Source organism: Theobroma umbraticum, unplaced genomic scaffold, assembly GCF_002168275.2.
Source record: "Theobroma umbraticum cultivar Fairchild unplaced genomic scaffold, ASM216827v3 scaffold_44.0, whole genome shotgun sequence".
In the NCBI taxonomy this organism is placed as follows: domain Eukaryota; kingdom Viridiplantae; phylum Streptophyta; class Magnoliopsida; order Malvales; family Malvaceae; genus Theobroma; species Theobroma umbraticum.
Genome location: NW_018397255.1, coordinates 1982876 through 2007829, shown reverse-complemented (window position 1 = coordinate 2007829; position 24954 = coordinate 1982876). Strand labels below are relative to the sequence as shown.

Here is a 24954-nt window from a genome sequence, read left to right as displayed (position 1 = left end):
GGATATTGCAAGCCAAATTGGAAATTATCCAAAAACATAAAGACTAATAGATTCAATTAAAATGCAAAAGGATTTTATCGAAAAGAAACATTTTAATAAAAATGAAACTCTTGTGGTGAAAGATAACCATATAATTGATAATAGTGTTAATAATGCACATTTTTTTTTCAAAACTATTTTTAAAACACCTTATTTGTTTAGTTGAATGGATGATATCCTTAATTAAGTGTTTTTAAGGAACTTGTGAAACAACCCTTTTTTAAAAAACAAAATCTTGTATGCAATTACGATAGATTAAGCTCAAAATAAAATTATAAAATCATTTTATAGTAGAGGTGACATGGATGAGACTGGTGGAGCCTACTTGACACCTTTAAAATCTAAATTCATACCGGAGCTCGGTCCAGTTCATTTATTTAAATTATATTATTAAAATATTAAAATTATTTGATTTTATTATGTAATTAATTCTTATACTCTGATAATGGTGAATTTAGTTACTATAAAATAATTTATAAAAATTAATTTTTTTTATTTTTTAAAGTTAATAATATAATCTAATTATTAATATTATTAAAATTTTTTATTAATTATATTGATATCATACGTTATTATTGATGTGACATTTAAATATGATGATTTGTTAATGATAATTTACATATTTTTTATCTATTTCATAACACTCTTTTCCATACTTTAAATTGTTAAGCACAAAAATTTAATTTTTATCGATCTCACTACACTATTTCTTTAATCTTAAAAATTTATTTATATTATTTATTTATTTATTTTAATTTTATTTAAAATTATTAACTCACATTAGATAACTTCAAATTCATAATTATAAAATTTATATTAGTACTTAATTATGTCATATCATTATTACTATTATATTATTCTTTAAATGCTATGCCATCAAAATCAATGTTATTTGTAAAGTTTGAAAATTTCACAAACAATGTAAAAAATAATAATTCCTTCGTTGATATTTTTATTGTTTTATTTAGATTGTGTCCTTTGTTAAAAATAAATAAATAATGCTGTCATTTCAATCATTTCCACTGCTGCTTTATAGTTCCTCCATTTGCCGTAGTGAATGTGACAAAAACTCAAAATTTTGTGACCATTCACCACGCTCATAATTTGATCAAAATGTTTACCATGTTTCTATATTCATATATTTTATTTTATTTAGTTTTTATATTTAAAATTAAAATAATTTAATTTATTAATTTTAAAATTACTTTAATTTAATCTTTCTTTCTAATTGTATCTATGTTTACCGTTAAAAAATAACATCAGTATTAACATAACACATTTAGATAATGTGGCACTAACATGATGACATTGTAGTACCATATAGTACCAATGTAATGACATGATGTATCATGTGGCACTAATGTAATGTTGTGGCAATATTAACGTGGCACCGACATGCTGATGTGTCAGTGTTACGTGCAATGCTGACATGGCAGATCAAGAAAAAATTATTAAAATTTTGTTGTGCCATGTCATAAGAAGTAAATTGAACAAAAATCTATAGTACAGTGATTAAATTGAATAAAATTGAAGTGTTTAGAGACTAAATTGAAAAAATATTTAAAAAATATAAATCTTTAAGTAAATAATACATATACTTATTAATAAACTAAATGTCTAAGTTTAAAAGATTTATGGTGTTAAGAAATATATATAAATATATTCTTATTTGATCATTTGATTCCATAATTGGTATATTAATTTATCTATTTTGTAAAAATTAAGTTTAAATTTTTTTTAATAAATTTTTAAATTTATTTATTTCAATCTTGTTTCCTCAATCTCTAAAGAATAAGAAAAGAATTTAAAAATTGCTCTGTAAGTTACAAAATTTTATAAAACCTAATTTTAATGGAAGAAGAAGAGAAGAAGTAGTTGATGGAGTTAGATAGAAATAGAAAATTGGAAAATAAGAAAAATAATGGTTGAGAGAGATAGAAAAGTGAAAATATTTTATTTTTTATTAATTAATCATTATAAATTTTTTATGTTTAATTTTAAGTATCGATTTTTATTTTATCTCATTAATGATGTGACACATTTTGATGAGCTAATAGTGTATAGAAACTATACACTGTCAGGGTATCAAATATAAATATATATATTATATGCATGAATCAATAACATTTCAATAAATGATACTTTCAAAAGTAAAAAGAATTATTATATCTAAAATAAATAATTTTTTAAATTTATAAGTCAAACAAATAAATATCATTATTCAAACATTGTATCAAGCAAATTATAAATTAAGTTTTTAAAATTTACAAAATTTCGTTATTTTTAATTACAATCACAACCATAATCCATGATAAACATCATATGGATAATATTTTTCACGCGATTGTTACCAATCATTTTAACTCGTTAATAAGATCGTAAGCTAACCCTATTAGCAATGTTATAGAACTAATTTTGCTATCAAAAAGTTTAATTTATTTGAAGAAATATACATGTTTGATAATCTTAAAATAATTTAAATAACTTGCACACCATTTGTTAAAATGTCTATCTTAAACTATAAAATTCGAAATCATGATCCATTTCGTGCCTTGGATACCATGCTCGATAGTCTCTCCGTCCATACAAAGCCCCACATGTAAATCAATGCAAAAAATGGCAAAAAAATTCTGAAATTACCTTTGACAATGTTGTTGGGCAACTTGTGCAAATCAACTATTTTTGAACTTAATACAAATTAATATTTATATTTTATATATTGCTTTTTATTTTTTATTTTATTATTATTACATGGAAGCACAAAAATATGTTTGTGTTAAACTAAAACCCTAAAACAAAAGCATCGAAATAGACATTAACCTCCCATAATTAATTAGCACTGTAATTAGGAGATGATCAACTTAAATTATGGCAAAAACATTAGCACTTGATGGACTTGATTTTGACTAAAGCTGCCTTATCATAATCGATAAAGCTTAAAGCTGCCTCACAATAATCAAATTAATAGTAATATTTATTTAATATTTTTTTCTAGCTTGTTTAAACGCTCGTGCTCTAATAAAATATTTTTTTTATCATTTTCCAATTAAATTAAAAATTATTGATTAAATTGAAAAGGGAGGAGCTAAAACTCATATGGAGCTGGTATATGTACCCCTTCCCCTATTCCAACCCATTTCCCTCACCATCCCATCGTCTTCTAGCTAAGCTCTCCTTCCTCCCGCTCTCTGTCTCTGCATCCCATTCTCTCTCACCATCCCATCTTCTGCTACCCACTGTCTCTCCTTTCTCATGGCAACCGCTCTTCCTCGTGCTCTTCCCCTTTCTTTTGTAAGAAATGCCAGTGAAGTCCTGGTTCAGTGGCTTCGTGGTCTCCCATCTTTTGTAAGAAACAACATGCTCAAATTTTATAGTTTCTTAAAATCAGTAAACCAGAACACACTTCACTCCACTGTGTTATTTTAAGCCACTACTGGTTTCCTTTTATATTTCGTGGGCTTATGCTTTTATACACACAAAGCTATTGCTTTGTAATGACATTTTTTTTTTCTGGTTCATGTGTTTATATATGGTTCCACTAATAAACGGTTGACTCAAAATTAAATCAGTAGTAATGTTTGTTTAATATTTTTTTAGTCGATAATAGTTGTTTAAATTGAAAAGAGAAGAGACTAATGCAGCTAATAGTCATGAGTGGATAGGAAATAAGTTTTCTGCAAAAATAATGGATATATCATATTATATATGTATATATATAAAAAAGAAAAGATAATTTTATTAAATTTTCTGCATTTCATATTTCATATTTCATATTGTAAGGAGGGCTGGTCTTGGCTAAACTTCTCATTCTTCTCGTTGCCACATATATATTCCATCTTCTTGTGAATGCATTTATCTTTAAGGAGGTCTGGCATTGAATGTTTGATTACTTAAAATTGAAGTTTTCGTCAAGGCAATCAATTTTGATTACATTTATGCACACAGGAATTAGTTTGAGCTCTGATATGTATCAAATCTCTCTATATACAACGGTGGAATATGGTGGTGACCTTCTTTTCATTTCATAGGATACTATCCAGATTGATTGGAATCCATGTTCGTGGTTATCTTGCTCAGATTGCCTTACAGCAAATTCTCCCTTGCTTTAAACGTTCACCCAGGAATGGACTTGCTTTAAAATAAAAATCATTCAGGTCTCCATTGACGACTTGTATGCTGCAGCTGAGCTCTTTGAAAAAGTAATAAGGTTGGAAATGACGGCAGGTTTCTTCAATTTTGAATTGTGTTCAGTATACTGTTGGTATAGTCTCCTTGTTTTAACGTATGATGAGATATATTTATTCCACGCGGTAGGATTGTCCATCCGCCGTCGTCCAGTGGCTAGGATGTCTGGCTTTCACCCCGGCAACGGAACTATTATTTTCCAGAACGTCAATTTTAGCGGCTAGCAGCGTTGGCTTGAGATTGCACAAAGATGAAGGAAGATTCAAAATACAAATGCACGCAAGAAAAGAGAAACAAATTCAATTGATATTTTCACTTCTGCTGCAACTACTGATTGGTTGTCTCCCAACCAGATAAGGTCCCTGTACCTAATTTTATAAATGCATGGCCTACACGCAAAGATCAAGTTCGAAAATCCCATTGACACTGAGCGTCTTGAAGGGGAAAACAATGAATTAAATTTCAGGTTTTCTATTGCAAAGATACACTCATTTATCATCGGGAAAAGAAATACTAGAACGAAAGGACTGGAAACATGAACCTATATCTCAGACAAAAACCCTTATTTCTCTGCGGAGCATCTCACTGTCAGGTCTTGAGAAAATGAGCCGCCAAGAGTTTTGATACGGTGAAGCCAGTGAAGGTTTCAACATCGAAGAGTTCTTTCAGCTTTTCATCACATATTACTTTTCTCTTGTCAGATGGATCCTTCATGCAAAAGCCAAAAAATTAAACAAAATTTGATAATAATTCTTGTTACGCCTTATTATATGTGCTTAGGATCACAATTTCAGTAAAAGGCCCTTGTGGGAGATGGCAGATACCTGGAGGTTGTTTTCTTTTATATAATCCCACATTCTCTTTATTACATCAGCCCGCGTTAGCACACTTTCTCCAGTACCAAGGAACTTCACTAGAGCATCTGAAAGTTGAAGAGGAGCAAGAAATCCCTTCCGCCGCTTTTCCTTTCTTTTTGGCTCATCTGGATCTGAAATGGCAAAGAAGAATACAGCAAACCAGAAAGGTAAGAATATATGATAGTGAACTGTCTACTAACATGCTTATCATAATTCAACAACAGTAATAAATTAATTGATACAGTATACATAGAGTGAGACACATGACAGGTGTGCACAAAAAAGACACAGAGGAGGGCAGCGAAAAGTCACAAAGGTCAGAGATATCACCACGTTGCAGGTTCAGGATTGGACAAAAGAGGAGATTATTTCAAGCAAACAACCAGTGAAAACCTGACTCAAAACATGCAGGATGTTCAGGACTAAGCACACAAAGACATATGAGAACCAAAAACACAAGCAAGCCAGACTTAGCAGCAATAGGTGTCTCTAACAACAGCACTAAATGAGAAGGTTCTTTCAGGAAACAACAATCAAAAGACCAATTTACCAATTTGCACTCAAAGTGGGGAAGCAAAATCCTAGCTGCAAGGTATTGCTAGCAAAAGTAGAAAAGTTGTGAGTATAAGCCATACTAACTTCTCATATCAATACAAAACAAGTTCTGCTAGGATGCATCATGAGTCAAATAGAAGACTTTAATTTAGTCATTTACCATCCCTACCTTCTTCTCTCTCGTGCTTTCGTTGCTTTTCCTTCTCTGTTGACTTGACTGAAACAACTGTGCCATGAAAGCCACTATAGTTAAATTTAGCGCTTTATAAAGATGAACATACAGATTTAAGTGATAAAACATGTGCAGCATATTGATCATGCACAAAAGATATTGCTCCTTGATTTAGTTGAAAATTAATTAAATAAAGCCCTTATTTCCAACAATGGCCAATTATATGGAGAACTGGCGATTTTTACTCACAGTTTCCAGGAGTTAAGTAATTTGAGCCAAAATCTAATATATCAAATGAAGCCATCTTAAAATGTTTAGCAAATGCAAAAGAGATATGCTAATACCTTCATCTGAATTCAAGGGCCAGATATGCTTTGACAGGGCTTTGTTCATTTGAAACATGTCAATGGAACGAACTCCAAAAAGTGCTTGCAATGGCTCATCACAAATTATATTTTTCTTGTTAACGGGGTCTTGCAAATTTTTCTCTCTAATATAAGCCCATATTTGCTTGACTACCTAGCACCAATATTAAACAGACAATTTAGAACAAAGCAGCTACCTTAATTATGTAATCAACAAAAAGGAAACTGAAAAGAAATTCAGGACATATTAGAGGTACCTCAGTCCTTGCCAATGCAGGCACTCCTACAAGTTCTTGAAGTTGTGGTGAAAGGCTACATACTTTGTTAAAACCACCTCCTCTTCTCTTAACTTCATTATTGACTCTTTTTGACCTATATTATAAATTAATACAATCATTAATTCGTAAACTAGCATCTATAAGTTTGACGGCAATTGCAACATCTGCTTCAGAGCCCTACTAAACTTCAAAGCTTGCATGCATATGTAGAGAGAAAATTCTTCATCTAGGTATATTCTAGATAAATTAGTGGATTTGAGGTAGATGATAAGCTGAAGATATAAGATGAAAAATTCACACAAAAATCACTTTTCGATATGCTCATTATCCAACATGAAATAGCAATGTATAAGCTTTAGCAAAAGCCTAAGCATTAAATCCTGCTACTCTGGTACAGCAGCAACTGTTGTTTTCTAATACTACAAACAAAAAAACAGACTATTGGATCAAATCTGAAGCAAACAATGTACTTTAGATAAGAAATATCTGAAGTCATCTAAATGACATCATTAAACACAAGCTAATCTGTCTTGTTTTCTGGGCAAAAATGGAGTCTGTAGTATTACAAGTTTACAGCCAACCCATTTCCTCCTTTCCAGCCCCCGAAAACATCAAAGATTGAGAACAAACAAGAAAATTCAGATTGTCGAGAATTTTCAGGAGTCTAAATCAACAGATTCAATGAAGGAGAAAAGGAGGGCAAAAAAACATATTTCAAAATATAGGCTGAAAAATTTTACACCTTAACAACCAAAGATCAAATGCACAATCAATAGGGTGCACAAAAAGGCTTGCATTTCCTGTTCCAAAGGCCAAATTTAATTACAAATAGAGAAGTTAACATAGCTTGCACTTGTTTTAATGTATTGCAGTCAACAAAATCCTTCTGTACAACTTATCTATCGGTACTGCCTTGGATGAGAAAAGATCACTTACAGACCATGAGCAAAAATCTTACAATTTATAAGACAAAAGGGAAAAGAGAAAAAATTGTCTCCGTAAAAAAAAATGTGTCAAAGGACAAATAAGCGCACATGAATTTGGAGCAGCTATATATTAATCAAATAGCCTAGTGCCATGGAAACTGAGATCAGTAAAGCATTTTCAAGGAACATTTTCACTCCTAAAGCACTTAATTAAATTTCGTCCAACTCAAAAAAAAAAAAATTGTTTAAGCTCCTCCAAATCAACAAGGGTGGAAATTATAAGAAACTTTCATTTTCTACAATGACAATATAATATTAAAGTCATGCCTGCATTAATTTTTTTAACGCCTTATTATTATCCTTTCATTTCTAGAACTATGGTTCATCAACCTTGTAGCGGATGAGTTCCACGGCAATCTCAGAGAGTGACTCACTGAGTTGGATTTAAATTATACACCTGTTCAGATTAACACAAACAGGTTCTGTCAAATTTTGACATTCAAAACATTTTCCCCAACTTATATGCTTAAAAAATACACCCTTATTATAAAATAATTATAATAATTAAGGCTTAAAAAAATCCAACTTTCACTTTAATATAAAACTAAGCATAACTATAACCAACTTATAACCTCACAATTAATTTCTAAACCACGCATCATCTAAGACTTTTAAAAATAAATAAATACATTTCATTCATTATTACGTGAAATTTTGAATAATTATTAATTAATAAATAAATAACTGACCCTTTCTTCGCGGAGGCCCTTTTATTCCTTGCTCTTTCACTCTCCTCCCCTTCCTCGTTCGAATCAGAGCCGTCGGTTTCCTCTGATTTAATCTTCGCCGTCTGATCATCTTCTTCGTTATTTTCATCCTGTTGTTCTTCTTCTTCTTCTTCGGCATTTTCGAACTGGCTTTGCAGATATAAGTCGACTTGCTCCCTAATAAACTTCTTTTTCTCCGATAAATCAATCCCGAAATCCTCCTCCAATCTCCGCCGCACGATTGCTGTCGTCGTCGTGTTCAGGTCCGACTCTTTCAAGAACTCCCGGAGCCGGGCGATTAGCTCCGAGTCCGACACCATTTCGGTTTAAGAGTCCCACCCTATTATTTTTCCTCTTCGGTTTTACGGACTCGGTGAGTCAGGTGGCGGAGATTGTTTTGAGAGCGAAGAAACGAAGAGGACAAAAATGGAAAAATAAGTGAAAAGGTTGGCTCGCCCGTTTCTCGTTACTCGTATGGAGCGAATTTGTGAAAGCTGAGGCGGGGTGCGGGGCCTACAGAACTTAACACTCGTGGCCGTCTACTAAGGATTTTCTGATCTTACTGATTTGCCCTCGCATTCACCTTGAAATTCCTAGTGGAATCCCTATCCATTTTCAGAAATGTAGCCACATTGTACACGCGTCACATGGGCTCGGCCTAGGACGTGGGTGGCAACATTAAAATAATGGCACGCACTAATATATTAAAAATAAGCGAGGGCAATGAGTTTGGTGTTAGGAAAACAATAACAATCATTATTGACGTAAATAAAAAAATATTCATTTTTTGACTTTTGAAAATTAATTGCTTAGTTGTTTGAATTTATATTGAAGTTGCTATACGAAGTGTACTTGTAACAGAAGTTTAGGAATATAACACGACTTTAAACTTGGTCCAATTGTTTTTTTTTTCTTTTTGTGGTTATGACTCAAATTCGGTTGAATAGCTTGACTTTTTGACATTAAGACATCAAATTTGTGGAAGCTTCCTGTGTGAGGCGTTTTTCTTATTAGTTAGTAGAAACACATGCAATTGGGAAGTCAATTAATGCGCGGATTGTGAACAAAAGCAGTTTGACTGTTCTCTTCCCAATTTACCCTTCAACTTCGCCGGCCATCAAAAGCCAATGGTCGCCTTAGGATTGCCTACGTGGGAATTTGGATAAATTAAAGGATAAAACGGGCCCATGCTCTTGGTGATACAGTGGTCCATGGCTTTTCCCCAAATTGAAGCCCACATTTACTTGTCCAACCCTCCCTCTAAGTCTTAAATAATAAAAATGAACCATTGATTGATAAAAATTTACCAAAGGCCCTTTTTTATTATTATCTCATTATAAATGATGGAAAATATTTAATCTTTTATACGCTTACAAGAATAATTTATTATTGCATATTTCATTATCACATTTTTTGTTTTTATCACTTACTTCATAATATTAATATTTTCACATAATATGTTAAAGTCCATTTATGATCGAAGAAGAGAATATCAGTGTCAACAAGCATCCGCATGGCCCTTCGTAGGGTAAAGTCCCTAACTGTGGAGGCTAACAATAAATTCAATAAGCATGTGAAAGCATCTCAAAAAGAACCGGTCTACTACAACAAACAAAGAAAAAGGAAATATATATCTTTGACTTAATGCGGCTGCGGTCAAAGCCTTATACTTCTTTTAGTTTTTCCTTTTTTTTAAATTTTTGTTAGACTTGCAAAATTTCTACTGCCTTTTGGCTAAAATAAAATATGGTGGTAAAATTGTTCACAGGTTGTAAATATAGTCTTTTTCCTAAGCCAAAATTCCTTGTATTTTACGTTCATTGTGGTTCCATAACACAATTGAATGACCAAGATTTATTTTGTGAATTGCTCAAGCTTTCTTTTTTTTTTCTACAACCATAATTAGCTTTTTTTTAATATATATAATCTAAAATTACATAAAAATCTCTTACATCTAATAAATTCTATTTTTAAGATAAATTTTATCTACGCCGTTTATGATTTTAACTTTTTTCACATGATATTTTATAATTTTCTTTCTCAATTAGCACCATATGAATTTTTCTTTTCAATTAATACATTGTGAATAATTTTTATTAACCTGCATGAAGTTAGATCGTTAATTTTCCTAATAAAATTTTAAAAAAAATTAACTTTTAATTAATAATATATTTGATTAAATACTCAAATAAGCTTCCAAACTATACAAAAAAAAAATCTATTAAACCCATATTCTTTTATGACTTTTAAATAAATCCTTGAATTTTAATTTTAAATTAAACAAGTCTCTCTCACCAACTTCCGTTAATCAACGATACAATTGTTCCTTTTACCTTTTTTTTTTAATTTGCAACACCCCTCTTCATTATGTCTTGTCTCAGTAAATAATTTACCAAAATTCTTAGTCTAAAACTCTTAATTATATCTTATCTCAATAAATAATCTATAGGGATTTGAAGCAAGAAAATCAACTTTTAAAGAAAACACTTTTCATTTTGATTAATCCATCCCCTCCGTATAGCTAATCATAGTGTTGCTTCACAGTTGGAAACTTGTTCATGCAATGGGTAGAATAAGAATTTGAAGCATTGTATTAATGATCAGCATGTCCCATATATTGAAAAGATTTTTTCGAAATCAAAGTTGAACCTCCCAACTTTTAACGAAGCATTCCTTGTAATCCCTAACACAAAATTATAAAAATAAAATTTAATCCTCTATTTGAAATTTGTTATGTTAAGAAATAGATACAAATTGAAGATGAATCTCTTGTACTCGAAATAGATATTCATCTTGAAGGTGTTATGATCTTGCAAAAAATTTTACAACAAAAAGTCTTGCTTGAATGTCTCCCTAGTTTGGGTTTTCTTGTCAAACTCAAGTGCCTTTTCTATTAAAAACTTATTCGTAATTAAGACTTAGTTTGAAGCAATTAGATTTTTTTTAAATTTTTTTTCAAATCTCTAATTTAATTATTTTTGGATATATGAATAGGTAAAAAAGGAAAAATCTAATTCTTAGTCAGCAAGTTTAAATACAAAATCAACCACAGTGGAAGAAAATTTTTAATTGTACAGTTGATTAACAAAAGTTAATTAACAGTTAGTAAGAAGAGTTTATTTGATTTAAAATAAAAATTTAAAGATTTATTTAAATGTAATAAAAGAATAGAGACTTAATTGATTTTTTTATATAATTGAAAGGTTAATTTGGATATTTAGTTATAATATTTTGATAATTTTATTAAATAAAATTAATAATCTAATTTCCTGTGAAAATACTCTTCACAGAATATTAATATCCTGTGAAAAAGAACTATAAAATGTCATATGAGAATGGACGGTATTAATTGTCTGAAGCTTTGGGTAGGTGGAATCATTTGGAAAGATATCCAATTATCCAGCCAAATGCTCTGGCTTTGAAAGCAAATTTTGTAAAGTTATCTGTCGTCTCTGATTGGTTGATAATGTGGTATCATTAAAAACGGAAATGAACAGCTGAGATCGCTTCTCCAGATCAACGACATGCCTTGCTACACATAACCAATCCTTTTCAGTATAGCAAAAAGACAAATATTGAATGTCATATTCATTGTATTTATCTTCCTAACCATTTAGGAAAATTGTTGGCTCAACCAAAGAAAAAGAAAGAAAGAAAGAAACTAAGTAAAAGTAAAGCAAAAGGCTAATGAAAGGGAAAGATGTGCAACCTGAATCTGGGAAAAGAAAAGGAAGATAGCACATGGATAATTGGAATCATTTCAGCCCAGAAAAAATCAACGGAAATATACTGCATTAAATGGACTTTGCTGATAAAGATGGTGCACGAACGTAAGACAAACAACAACTTGATTGGCAACTTGACCTTTTTAAAACGACAGGGTTTTTATGGTCGGGGTCTTAACTGTTGGTGGATTTTAGTCAATTTTTCTTCCTTTTCTATAATTTCAACCAAACCCAAAAAAAAAATAAAATTCAAATATAATAAAATCGAATATTTTTAATTTTCGATTAAAATTACGATCAAGAACGTATTCAACGTCAAAAGTCATATTTTCATCTTTTCTTCTCTTTTTAACCGGTTTAAATTACAAAGTTTAATTGTGACTTGCAAGTGGAATTATTCAATTTTCATACCAAATTAATTTATTTTTTGATAAATGCTATTATTAACAAATTTATGACTAATAGTGTATATATATATATATATTTAATACTTAACAAAACAATGTATATATTTTTTAATATAGATGTCACAATTTGATTCCCATGGATTAAACGTTATGCTTTTCACCTTAATTATGCTTAAAGGTGCTAAGTGCGTCTTTAAAATACAAACCTCTCTTTGTCGTTGGGAAGCAGCCTATCGCTGGAGAGATTCTCTTTTCTAATCTACTGTAAAACTATAAATCTGCAAAATGTTTTCACGTAGTACGTTACCGCTGTCTTTGCAAGGTTCTGTACCGTCAGATCATTGACCTTTCCGAAGGGTCGAGTCTATCGAGGGTGTTAGATTCGTGTAGTTCTTGTTCGTTGTGTGCATTGTGTGTATTCTTATCACACGCTGATTTCTTTATTTGGAAAACTACTGCTTGAAAGTCAGAAACTTTCCTTTGTTCCGAAGGCTTTGTCCACGAATGGACAATCTATTCCACCTGAATTGACCAAAACATCCTTTCAAGGTAATTGTACTATGCGTGCCCGACATCGTGCTCTCAGCCAATCAAATGCTTTTCCTCAATAGAAAAGAAAGTTAATTTCTAAAAGTATTATTTTTGCACGTAACCATGCTTGAAAATCAGGAATTTTTGTTTAATTTTTAATCATCACGCATTTGATATAAAATTTAATAATTCACATTTACAAAATTAATTGCATTGTTCAGATTAAAGGTTAGGAATTAGTTTTTAATGTTTTAAATTAAATGTCCAATATGGTAGTGCATCTATTAATTAAAATTGATTTGAAATGATTAATTAAAGTGATAAATCAAGTTTAGCACACAATGCATGTTGCTTTAGTATCGAATGATTGACTGGAGTTATAAATAATAATATATTTTTATTGACAATCAATTGAATAATATATCATAATTTCATGTCAGTTATAAAAAAATACATAATTAAACAAGTTTGTTGATACATGCAAAACACATATTCTTTTATATGTAATATGTATGAAATGTGGAAATGAAATCATTTATTAGTACAAAAAATACTATATAATATTATCTTAATTTTAATTTTAATTGATGGAAAGCAATTTTTTAGGAAAAAAAGGATCATAAAAAAATAAATCATTGCGTGTTAATTTGGACGATGAAGGATCAAACCAAAACCGTCAGATCACTTTAACAGGTAAAAGACAGCATAATACCGAATAAATTCTCCTTAGCAGTCCAAATCCACGTCACTCCTCTTTAAAATTATCCAAATCAGGGATATTTAAGTCATTCGAGTCCTGATAAAAAGTAGCAAAAAGGTCAAATTAATCCTCAAATAACAAGACAGCCAAAAAAAGCAGCCAATCCTATTGGTTAGCCACCGAGCAACCACCTCCAAATGACGCCGCATTTCTCATCTCCTCCTTGCTCCTATCCGATATTTCCTTGGCATTATCACTTCAGCTTCCCCAAAAAGTCCTCGCCTCCTCCCTTCACTGTTGCAGAACCACTCTATTAATCGCCGATCAACTAAAGATGAAAACGCTTTCCCTTTTTATTCATTAACCGATTCTTTCAACTCAGTGACTCATCTAAAATAAACTGCGTCCGTGTTGAGGTTCATTTGGTGATGTGGTCGTGAGTTTCTCTTGCAGTAGGTGTAGAATCGTTAACTGAAAAGAGAGAAAAATGGATCGGGCGGACCTAACAGTCGGGCCGGCTATGGTTATGCCGATCATGCACGACAGTGACCGTTACGATTTGGTCAGAGATATCGGGTCGGGTAATTTCGGAGTCGCCCGGCTTATGAGAGATAAGGTTACCAAAGACCTAGTTGCTGTCAAGTACATCGAGAGGGGCGATAAGGTTAGTTTTGTAAATTTATAACCAGCGATGTCTTTTTCTGTTGTTGTTGTGGTTTTGCTCTATTTATGGAAATAAGTTCGTTTGGATTATTATGGTATTTATTGAAGATAAAGTTTTATGTTTCTGGATTTTCATATTTTCTAAGTTGCGGGAATTTATTGCGGGGGTTATATTAATTTTGTCAATTTTGGAAATGTTTTTCCTGCTTTCTCAACTAGTTAACTAACTTTTTTTTTTAATTTCTAATTTTTAATTTTTAATATTCGGATTAATAAATTATCTGATTAAAATTTGTGCTACTTGTGCTATACAGATAGATGAAAATGTTCAAAGAGAAATTATTAATCATAGGTCATTGAGGCATCCCAATATTGTTAGATTCAAAGAGGTAAGGTTTGTACTTACTGTTTTTATTTTATTTTATTTTATTTTTAAAAATTAAGGTAATGCCTTGGTTAACTAATTAATGGAAAATTGTGAGGCTAGGTTATTTTATCACCTACTCATCTTGCCATTGTAATGGAATATGCGTCCGGAGGAGAGCTTTTCGAGAGAATTTGTGCTGCTGGTAGATTCAATGAAGATGAGGTCCGTTGTCCTTATATTTTACATTCATTTTGAATCCCGTTTTAGTTGTGGTTTTGTTTTATATCTATATTCATGATTTTGGTGCAGGCTCGCTTCTTCTTTCAACAGCTAATATCCGGAGTTAGTTATTGCCACGCAATGGTAGTCATAATTTATACATTTATTTTGTTTTTGAAATTGTATTACGTGTGACTTGATTAACTATTTTTCTCATTGATGTAATGTTTTATTTCCCTTGATGAAGCAAGTATGCCACCGTGATTTGAAGTTGGAAAACACTTTGCTGGATGGAAGTCCAGCTCCTCGGCTTAAGATATGTGATTTTGGGTACTCCAAGGTATTCCTTGCTGGAGTCTTTGTTGTTACCCTATCGTTTGATGCTTGCACTTGATGTTAATGGTTCTACTTTCTAGAATGTGAAACATTTAGAATCATTTTCTTCGGTGAGGTTGTACTTCTTCTCGGTAGGGTTATGATGATTTTTCTTTGCTTAAAAGTTCTTGTGCTCATTCGCATCTTTCTTGGCATTTGCTTCCATTTCTTTTGGTACAGTTGGGTGAAAAATATCATGCAACTCTATAAGTTTTCCATTAAGAAATTTCTCCTTTTGGTTTCTAATAGGTTTTATGGTTTTCTAAGATCATTACCATGTTTGTATGTTTGATTGTGGTTGTTCTTCTCAGTCTTCAGTTCTTCATTCGCAACCTAAATCTACTGTTGGAACTCCTGCATACATTGCTCCTGAGGTGCTCCTAAGGCAAGAATATGACGGAAAGGTATATTTACAAGATAATTCAAATTAGTTTGGAATGTCAGTTTCCTATTAACATGCAATTCCTTGTCAAGGCTTAAGAGGTAGATGTCACTGTTTTCTAGTTGTGTGTGTGTGGGTGAAATTACATAAAATTGATGGTTTTCACCTGTTAGTTGATTGAAAACTTCAGTTTACTATCAATAGCTTGTTTGCAAAATATGCTAACTAGAAATGATCCTCAGCTGCATAGGCAGTCCTTTGACTAGGAAGGCGTTAATTGGTTAATCATTTGTCTGCTTATATAAAATGTGCTTATTTGTTGGATGGATCTGGTTTTGTCTTGGAATGAATTTTGGTCCTTTAAACTCTTATTGTTGAGCGTCAATGATTAGGCTTGAAGTTACTGACACTTTTGTGAATATAGTATATTGTCAGGGACAGCATGGGAAGTTGGTTTCTTATTTGTTTTATTTGGTCAGCTGTGACTGGAGAGTGAAGCTCATATCAATAGTTTTATTTCTTGATGAATAGGAACTGGTCTTATGGTTGCATTTTTCTTACACTCTTCTTAAACTGTCCTATGTCTTATGGGCCATGTTAACACAAGGCAAATATTTACAGACTAGATCTTGAACAATAGGTAATTTATTGATTTCCAAATATGCACAAATTAACATCAGAGAGAGTTAGCAATAGTATTACGTGACTCTCTATGGTGTTCTTTTGGCCAAGTGAGTTTTACTTTGGCCTATGTGCTTGTTTCAATTAATTTGCATGTTGATGTGAGAATATGATAATTAGTAAAATGAGTGAAAGACTTTGTCTTATGATACCAGATTGCAGATGTCTGGTCATGTGGGGTTACCTTGTATGTGATGCTGGTTGGGGCATATCCTTTTGAGGATCCTGATAAGCCAAAAGATTTTCGGAAGACTATACAAGTATATTACTGAACCTTGTTACTGCATTACTCTCATTTTTTTCCCCAAATAAACTGTTGGCTCATGTCTTTTATTGGTTCATGCAGAGAATTCTCAGTGTCCAGTATTCCATTCCTGATGTTGTCCAAATATCTCCAGAGTGTCGACATTTGATTTCAAGGATTTTTGTTGCAGATCCTACAGCTGTGAGTGATGTCTGCTTACTGCCAATCCTAAATTTGTTTCTTGATTTTTCAAAGCTAACTACTTATTTTGGGATATGAGCATCCAAGAATGTAAAGAGAGACGCATGATGACAGAGGGAGTGGCCTTTTTTGCTTTGGGTGGTAATGGAAACGACCATAATTTCAAAGTGATTAAACCTTCTGATAATGGATAATTTTTTTGTAACAGAGAATTACAATTCCTGAAATTAGAAATCATGAGTGGTTCTTGAAGAATCTTCCTGCTGACCTGATGAATGAGAACACAATGGGCAACCACTTTGAGGAGCCTGATCAACCTATGCAGAGCACAGACACGATCATGCAGATAATTGCTGAGGCCACCATTCCAGCTGCTGGGGCCATTGGCTTAAACCATTACATGGTAGACGACCTTGATGATGAGGACATGGATGACCTGGATTCTGAATCTGAGCTCGATGTTGATAGCAGTGGGGAGATAGTCTATGCAATGTAATACCAAGAAGACAGCTTCTCTGCAATGGTGCAGCTGTTTTGCACGTATCAAACTATGAAGACCTAGCTGCAGGGAGTTTATGGTAGGAGTGCCTGGTAAAGGATCGGAGAGAAAGACTGTAGTGAAGTGCATACTTCACAATGCTGGTCTGAATTGTCATGGTCCATTGTGTCCATATATGTTCATAGCATGAAAGCTTTCTACAAATCTGTGGAAGAAATTGATATTTAATTCTACTTTACATGGGGAATCACTGAAAAAAAAAGGATTCTATATCGAATGATCATCTCCCCAACTTCCACATCCCGTTCCAGTAGAACTCCTGTTCATTTGTATTTTGGCACTGGTCTTGTACTTTTTGCTTGGTTCTGTTTTCGCAGTTGAATATATATAATATATATGTTTACGTTGTGTAACATGTATCTTTCAAGTTTTTACGTAGATTTGGTTTCTTGGTAGTATTATGTAACTACCACAAGTTGAGAAAGAAAAAAATTAATTGTCCATATTGAAACTCATTTAGTATTCCAAATTATTGTTCATTTTCTGTCAAAGTTGTCGAAAGGGGTTTTCCTTTTAAATATATTCTACAATTAATTTTTTTTAATTATAAAAATAAATTTGTTTGGTGGGAGTGTCTTCTAACCTAACCACTAAATTTCAATGAGTGGTGATAAATACATAAAGGAGACTAACATATATGAAAAGAAAGGGAGCCCCAGCACCGCATGAGAACAAAGAAATCTTAAAAACAAGTCCGAAGCCAGTTCAAGTTGATGTCTTCTTCATGAACTGTTACCCTTAGATTGCTGAGACAGGATTTGAAACAATCCCATTGATAGGCAGTCTCCTCATCGCATATGACATCCTTCAAACGTTGAAGCTTTGTGATTGTTGAAGGTAGGTTACAACTGGAGCACCCCCTCATATAGAGCTTCCTTAGATTGTGCAGTTCCCCGATCTGGACCGGCATGTTGATGATGCTTAGGCAGTCAGAAATGTCAAAAATATTAAGCTGGGATAAGCTCCCAATGGTCTCGGGCAACGTCATGAGATCGGTACAGGACGATAGCCTTAGCATTTCTAAGTTTACCAGCTTTCCAATGCCTTCAGGCAGTACACAAAGCTTGTGGCAGTTAGTAATACTAAGCTTCATCAGATGAACTAGATCACACAACCCATCAGTCAGTTCCACCAGATCATCACAATAGTCAATGTCAATTTCCAAAAGATTTGGAAAAATATCTGACATCTTCTTAGTGCCATTCCCAAAAGCCTGACTGACATTACACATGCGTAAAGATATTTTTCGCAAATTCTTTAGGTGTAAAGAGCTCATGCTGACAGAAGGAACTGACACCTTCTCTAACCTAATTCTCCTTAGATTCGGTAAAGAACACAGAAGCAGAAAGTTACTTAATTCAGCTGGGTAGAAACTGCTGTTCGTGACTATCAAAACCTTCAATTTATCCATTATCTCCATGAAGACAGGCAAGGTGTAGTTCTTTGTCCGAAAATTAAGAACTAAAACCTCAACTTCTGGTGCTTGAATGTTACCCCAACTGAATGTGAATGTTTCATCTGTGATGAGGGAAAAAATGGCATGAGAACTTAAGGTAGAAGAAGAAAATTTCTTATTGTGTGTGGATGTGTCTGAAGGTAGAGATAACAACCTGTGGAGATAGACAAGAGGCGGGCACCAAGAGTTTGCTGCTTTTCTTCCAACCACCAATTGGGAAAATTGTTGCGGCTTAGTTCTACAATTAACCTCTTTCTTTTTTCCTCAGAGACCAAGCTGCTCTGATAGATAGCCAGCTCTCTGAGAAGATCATGTTGCGTGACAAAGTGCTCATTGTAGTAGCCATCAGCTTCACTTGCATCTTTCCTGGTGAATAAGCAACAAGAAATCTGTTTAGTAGAGATTCAAACATGCACCATAAACAATAATTTAGTGCCTATCTGATAAGGGAAGCAAGGTTGAAGATCTGTCCTGTTTGATTTACATTCAGATTAATGGAAGTATAGGCTACAACAGGAGAAACCCTATAATATGGATAGATTGAAGAGAATAAAGTGAGAATGGAAGGACATGGATGCTAAAGTTACAGTAGATAGAAAGTAAGAACTGACTAGCATACCTCACGACTACAAGATTAACAAGATTCCTGGTAGAGAGTTCATGGAGGTTGACAATGGCATCATCATCTTCATCAAGTTCGTACTGCTCAACCCACATATCAATGAGGGCAGTAGCAGGAATCCAGTGATCTTCAGGGAATGAACCTAGGTCCAGGTAGCAGTCCCTTATTCCTGCCTTACTATCCAAGGCATCTAAACTGCTTTGAAGACAAGTAAGCAGCTCATTGCTAGAATTAAAGATGGATTCTCCTTTAGACTGCTGCTTCGCTCTACGTCGCCAGATTGTAACAGGTTGCCCACAAAGTGATCTACCAACCAGGTCTAGGGCCAGTGGGAGTCCCTTACAGCTTTTCATTACCTACAATTTGGTACACAACATCAAAGTCGTTTTTTGGAGGTTCAGGAAAACACTTTAATTAAACCGACCTTGGTAGACAAATATAAAGATTTGAACCTTTTGATCTTTAATCTAAATTACAGTGGCAAATCCACAGTGAAGTATGAGAGTGTTCAAAGTTTCATACAAGAGATGAAAGTTAGAACGAGTCTTCAGATTGATAAAAATACCTTACTCACGAGATCATCTGGAATGTAAGGATCCCCATTTTTCAAGAATGCAAAGTGACGAAACAGAGTCATAGCATCATCATCATTTAATGGTTGCAGACGATATGTAAAATCAAATCTTGGAAAGGTAAATCTTGATGTTACCAAGATCTTGTAATCTGGCAATGCAAACTTTAACTTGTCAACAAGGAACTCAGATCCAGACCAAACATCGTCCAGGATCAGTAATATGGGATTGGTTGCCATTTTCCTGAAGTTTTGTTCCAAGTGGTTCAGGGCATCCTCCTCATTCTGAAATTCAGGCACTCTATGATCCTTAAGCCGGAGTAATTTCTGCAAAATGACCTCCAGATTGGGTGCCTTTGAAACAGTCACATAGAAGATGTTTTCTTTAAACTTTCCTGTTCAAACATTGCATTAGAAATCTGCCAAAGTTTCAAAGATAATTTATAGCATTTTGCAAGTGACAAACATATTCCCCGATTTTAATGCATGAGAATTTGGTAAAATAGAATCCACAATTTCTCAATCACTTGACTCCGTAGAAAGGAAATTATTCCAATTACAATCAAAATGACTCATAAAATATCTTTACCAAATGCTTGAACAGTTATCTAGCTACTCTGCACTCGAAGTCTTAAATGGCAGAGTGTTTAATTCAATTGGATTTGACAAATAACGTCTTCCAAAGGATTCACAACTATTCCAAATGAATTTTCAGAAGAAACATTTTCTCCTACTCTCAAAATTTATTCAAATTAAGCTAGCCATTCCACTCTGGTTTTCCACTTGTGACATAACCAAATCAACAGATGTGCATCTAACAATCAAACCAGTCAAGAACCAGAAACTAAAAATCAAGCATAAACAAGCTAAGCACAGGAAATGATACCTTTGACTTCTTCATCCCGACATAGCTCTTGAACCAAGGTTGTCTTCCCGGATCCACCCTGAGCAGACACAACAATGACCGACACCCCATCTTTAAAAAGCTTCATCTTTAGCGCGGTCAAGGGCACATCCAATCCAACAACTTCCCCTCGAGGCTTAGGAGGTTCGCATGAACCCACAACTGCAACCTGACTAAACGTCCCATTCTGGCTACCGGACACCTCTTTGGAACTCAATCTTCTCACTTCCACACCAAGTTGTTCCATTTTATATAACGCTTCTTTGATGTCTCTTGTTTGCTGTGTTTGCATATTAATCAGACAGAAGCGCTCGAGCTTTTCCTTCAATCCACGAAGTTTGTATGTATAACAAGTCTTCTTGGGGAAGTTCCACCTATGGATTGTGAAGCACTTCCTGACAAGTTTCTCTCCTGTACAAATGATTTCCATGAGCGGTTTTATTTCGTGCTCCCTATCATGAAGTTTGTTGAATGATTCTATGGCTTTGATTGTTGGTTGTATGGATGATAGCGTGGATTCCAGTTCCTCCAAGACATCACGGAACTGGGTAGCTGTTTTACCCGCTTCTACAACGGCTTTAAGCAGCTCTCCAAAGCCTGCCCCTAAGGCCGCTTCTCCGACCAAAGCTGCTGCCATAAAAATCCTTATGGAAATCCCAAGAACCAAAATTGAAGAAATATTAATGTTTTCATCTGAACTTGGCAAGAATCCCCCAAAACAGAAAACCCCCAACAAAGGAATCCGCTTTTTTTTTTTTTAATTCCCCATATTAATTAATGAAGAAGCTCCTGCCTCCTGGAAATTTCCTTCAGGCACGGAAATCTTTACTTTAATTATAGTGAGACCTAAAGAGTGGGAAAGACACGAGAACGTTGACGTAAGTCTTATTAATAGTTGCCTCCCTTCTTACAAGCTCTTAAAATGGTCGTTTCGGTAAAGGTCTCCGACGACTTGGTCACAATCAGAAAAAGGACCAAGGCCTAGGCGTACGTCTTAAGATTTAGTGTGAAACAGTGAAACTACTTTTCCGACTACCATGTCCTAACCGCTAATAGTAATATGCGATGGACGAAAAGAACAGTACCTAAAAAAATAAAAATAAATAATTTTTAACTAAATGTAAATTAAAATGTATTTATAATTGATCTTAATGTAAACAATCTTTTGGATTGGGTTTTAACATTGAGCTAGTTGCTCGTGCTTTGGCCCAAATTCTTCTTGAATCAGGCTTCCATCTCTGTATGAAAGTCTTGATTTCAAATTTCACACTCAAATTATTAAATCATCACCATAGCCAAAACCACATTTTGCACGAAAATTTCTTAAAACAATGAAATCAATGAATTCCAGAATTTCCCATTCTCTATCTTTGTCTCACAAAAACAGAGCAATAATCTCTTCTTGGTTTTCTTCCCAAACCCAAATTCATAAACATTTCCCTCAGAAAACATTTTTCAAACCAAACACCAAAGACAATCTAGTAAACCAATTACATAATTTATGCAACCAGAAACGCTTAAAAGAAGCTATTCAAATCCTCAATCAAATCGAAAAACCCCCAGCTTCTCTCTACTCGACTCTTATCCAGCTTTGTTGCCAAAACAGAGCTCTTAACGAGGGCAAATCAGTTCACCAACATATAAAAATTTCTGGGTTTTTACCCGGGTTAGTTATTTGTAACCGTCTTTTGGATATGTACGCCAAGTGCGGGAGTTTAGTAGATGCCCAGAATGTTTTCGATGAAATGAGTGAAAAGGATTTGTGTTCTTGGAACACTTTGATATCTGGGTATGCTAAAATGGGAATGCTTAAAGAAGCAAACAAGTTGTTTGATGAAATGCCTGAAAGAGATAATTTCTCGTGGACCGCGATGATTTCGGGTTATGTCCGATTTGATAGGCCTAAAGAAGCTTTGGAGCTTTACAGAATGAAGGAAATGAGCATGGTTTCTAAGTTGGATAAATTTACTGTGTCTAGCGCGATAGCTGCTTCTGCTGCTATGGGGTGTTTAACTACAGGGAAGGAGATTCATGGTCGTATAATGCGAGCTGGGTTGGATTTAGATGAGGTTGTTTGGAGTGCTTTGATGGATATGTATGGGAAATGTGGGAGTATAGAGGAAGCAAGGCGGGTTTTTGATAAGATGGTGGATAGAGATATTGTGTCTTGGACTGCAATGATTGATAGGTATTTTGAGGATGGGAGGTGGGAAGAAGGGTTTGAATTGTTTTCGAAGTTGATGAAATCGGGGATAAGGCCTAATGAGTTTACGTTTGCTGGGGTTTTGAACGCGTGTGCTGATCATGCTGTGGAGGAAATAGGGAAGCAGGTTCATGGAAGCATGACAAGGCTTGGTTTTAATCCTTTTTCTTTTGCTGCTAGTGCTCTTGTTCACATGTACACCAAGTGTGGAAATGTTGAGAATGCCAAAAGGGTGTTTAATGGGATGCCCCTGCCTGATTTAGTTTCATGGACTTCTTTGATCACTGGATATGCTCAGAATGGTCAGCCTGAAGAGGCTTTGGAGTACTTCGAGTTGTTACTTAAATCAGGAACCAAACCTGATCACATTACTTTTGTTGGGGTTCTTTCTGCTTGTACACATGCTGGATTGGTTGATAAAGGGCTAGAATATTTCCACTCAATAAAGGACAGACATGGATTAACCCATACTGCTGATCATTATGCTTGTATAATTGATTTATTGGGCCGCTCTGGCCGATTTCAGGAAGCTGAGAATATCATCGATGAGATGCCTATGAAACCAGATAAGTTTTTGTGGGCTTCCTTACTTGGTGGTTGTAGAATTCATGGAAACCTTGAATTGGCAGAAAGAGCAGCTGAAGCATTGTTTGAGATAGAGCCTGAAAATCCAGCGACCTATGTTACTATGGCCAACATATATGCCACTGCTGGAAGGTGGGATGAAGTAGCAAAAATCAGAAAGAAAATGGATGACAAAGGAGTGGTAAAGCAACCAGGTTTGAGCTGGATTGAGATCAAGAGAGAGCTACACGTTTTCTTAGTGGGAGATACTTCTCACCCAAAATCTAAGGAAATACATGAGTTCTTAGGTAAACTTTCAAAGCGAATGAGGGAAGAAGGATATGTCCCTAACACCAATTTTGTGCTGCATGATGTGGAGGAGGAGCAGAAGGAGCAAAACCTTTCATACCACAGTGAGAAGTTAGCAGTTGCATTTGGAATTATTGCTACTCCTCCAGGAACACCAATCAAGGTTTTCAAGAATTTGAGAACATGTGTAGATTGCCATAATGCCATTAAATATATTTCAAAGATTGTTGACAGAAAAATAACTGTAAGGGATTCAAATCGGTTCCATTGCTTTGAGGATGGGAGCTGTTCTTGTAGAGACTATTGGTGATATAGGCAAAACCTTCATTAGACAATTTTCACCAGGCCTAAAATGCTGCAGCCTTTCAATGCAATTTTTGACTGTAGAAAGGCCATTGCTTATACAATAATAGAAAATAATAAGTTATGGCATATTGAAACTGATAAGATATTCCAGCATCAGGAACACAGTGTATCTTTACTAAGTACCTTGTTTGATCTGTGGATATACCTTCTAATGATAAATTTTGGTGGTAGTTTCATATTTTCCTGAGGGAACCCAAGTAAAAGTATTCTTTCTGGTATTCTGAACTGGTAGTAGGCATTTGCTCCACTTGGCTATCTTGTTGACAAACCTGTTATTGGGTTGATCAGTTGAATCCTCTAAATGTTCAAGTTAAATCTGAATGTTACTTCATTATTTTATGGAGCTGAAATTGTCCATACCACCAAGTTTTACTGTGGCAGTGTAGCTTCTATAATTTTGCTTGAGTGAAAAAGAGATATTTGAAGATGCCTTGTTCAGCTGCACCAGGAAACCTCCCCATCATTTTTGAAAATGCCATCAGTCCTTGATGCAGTTGCATACTTGCATTATTTCCATAATGTTTGGAATCACTGACGGGAGTAAGTTAACGTATTTCATAGATGGACATGAAATTAGTGGTCGCATCATGTGCCTGTAGAAAACCCCCATATAGCTCTCTAGCTGCAGCTGCAAAATCATCGTTCCTAACACCAGATGCCGTTGCTACCTCACCACAGCAAAATTCCTATAAGGAGCAAGTTGAAGATTTTGGTTGGCAAGCTCTGATGCTTCACTTGGTAACTTTTATAGGGAATATTGT

At 34.1% G+C, this 24954-nt stretch overlaps 4 protein-coding genes across 5 annotated transcripts; 2 read left to right on the top strand and 2 right to left on the bottom strand.

Annotated features, from left to right (window-relative positions):
• Positions 1 to 4498: 4498 nt before the first annotated feature.
• LOC110408979 (upstream activation factor subunit UAF30-like) lies at positions 4499 to 8633 on the bottom strand. Of its 2 annotated transcripts, none has more exons than XM_021418154.2 (6): positions 8127 to 8633; positions 6431 to 6545; positions 6153 to 6327; positions 5797 to 5862; positions 5049 to 5212; positions 4499 to 4932 (listed from the first exon to the last, which is right to left on the bottom strand). In XM_021418154.2, exons 1-6 carry the CDS (start codon positions 8462 to 8464, stop codon positions 4813 to 4815), a joined length of 978 nt encoding a protein of 325 aa, XP_021273829.1. In that variant the 5' UTR covers positions 8465 to 8633; the 3' UTR covers positions 4499 to 4812. The 2 variants fall into 2 exon arrangements, with proteins under 2 accessions (XP_021273829.1, XP_021273830.1); XM_021418155.2 differs by having other exon boundaries at positions 5806 to 5862; positions 8127 to 8632.
• A 5003-nt stretch (positions 8634 to 13636) lies between these two features.
• Positions 13637 to 17551, top strand: SNRK2.3 (sucrose nonfermenting 1(SNF1)-related protein kinase 2.3). Its single transcript, XM_021445022.1, has 9 exons — positions 13637 to 14171; positions 14485 to 14559; positions 14658 to 14759; positions 14847 to 14900; positions 15004 to 15096; positions 15443 to 15535; positions 16350 to 16454; positions 16541 to 16639; positions 16848 to 17551. Exons 1-9 carry the CDS (start codon positions 13995 to 13997, stop codon positions 17133 to 17135), a joined length of 1086 nt encoding a protein of 361 aa, XP_021300697.1. The 5' UTR covers positions 13637 to 13994; the 3' UTR covers positions 17136 to 17551.
• A 131-nt stretch (positions 17552 to 17682) lies between these two features.
• LOC110429127 (putative disease resistance protein At5g66900) lies at positions 17683 to 21743 on the bottom strand. The gene is made up of 5 exons (XM_021445021.2): positions 20734 to 21743; positions 19842 to 20242; positions 19274 to 19632; positions 18809 to 19020; positions 17683 to 18716 (listed from the first exon to the last, which is right to left on the bottom strand). Exons 1-5 carry the CDS (start codon positions 21386 to 21388, stop codon positions 17881 to 17883), a joined length of 2463 nt encoding a protein of 820 aa, XP_021300696.1. The 5' UTR covers positions 21389 to 21743; the 3' UTR covers positions 17683 to 17880.
• Positions 21744 to 21966: 223 nt separating this feature from the next.
• LOC110409329 (Pentatricopeptide repeat (PPR) superfamily protein) lies at positions 21967 to 24954 on the top strand. Its single transcript, XM_021418638.1, has one exon. It carries the CDS (start codon positions 22083 to 22085, stop codon positions 24135 to 24137), a length of 2055 nt encoding a protein of 684 aa, XP_021274313.1. The 5' UTR covers positions 21967 to 22082; the 3' UTR covers positions 24138 to 24954.

What these genes read in the sequence shown, in the direction of transcription:
- LOC110408979 (XM_021418154.2), bottom strand. Translation starts at nt 8,464, where the DNA reads ATGGTGTCGGACTCGGAGCTAATCGCCCGGCTCCGGGAGTTCTTGAAA. An exon ending in GCCCTTGAATTCAGATGAAG is followed by an intron (nt 5,863 to 6,152) that starts GTATTAGCATAT and finishes TTCATGGCACAG; the next exon opens with TTGTTTCAGTCAAGTCAACA. An exon ending in GAGAGAAGAAGGTAGGGATG is followed by an intron (nt 5,213 to 5,796) that starts GTAAATGACTAA and finishes TTGCCATTTCAG; the next exon opens with ATCCAGATGAGCCAAAAAGA.
- SNRK2.3 (XM_021445022.1), top strand. Translation starts at nt 13,995, where the DNA reads ATGGATCGGGCGGACCTAACAGTCGGGCCGGCTATGGTTATGCCGATC. An exon ending in ACATCGAGAGGGGCGATAAG is followed by an intron (nt 14,172 to 14,484) that starts GTTAGTTTTGTA and finishes TGTGCTATACAG; the next exon opens with ATAGATGAAAATGTTCAAAG. An exon ending in TTGTTGCAGATCCTACAGCT is followed by an intron (nt 16,640 to 16,847) that starts GTGAGTGATGTC and finishes TTTTTGTAACAG; the next exon opens with AGAATTACAATTCCTGAAAT.
- LOC110429127 (XM_021445021.2), bottom strand. Translation starts at nt 21,388, where the DNA reads ATGGCAGCAGCTTTGGTCGGAGAAGCGGCCTTAGGGGCAGGCTTTGGA. An exon ending in CAGATGATCTCGTGAGTAAG is followed by an intron (nt 19,633 to 19,841) that starts GTATTTTTATCA and finishes ACCAAATTGTAG; the next exon opens with GTAATGAAAAGCTGTAAGGG. An exon ending in CCTCTTGTCTATCTCCACAG is followed by an intron (nt 18,717 to 18,808) that starts GTTGTTATCTCT and finishes CCCTCATCACAG; the next exon opens with ATGAAACATTCACATTCAGT.
- LOC110409329 (XM_021418638.1), top strand. Translation starts at nt 22,083, where the DNA reads ATGAAATCAATGAATTCCAGAATTTCCCATTCTCTATCTTTGTCTCAC.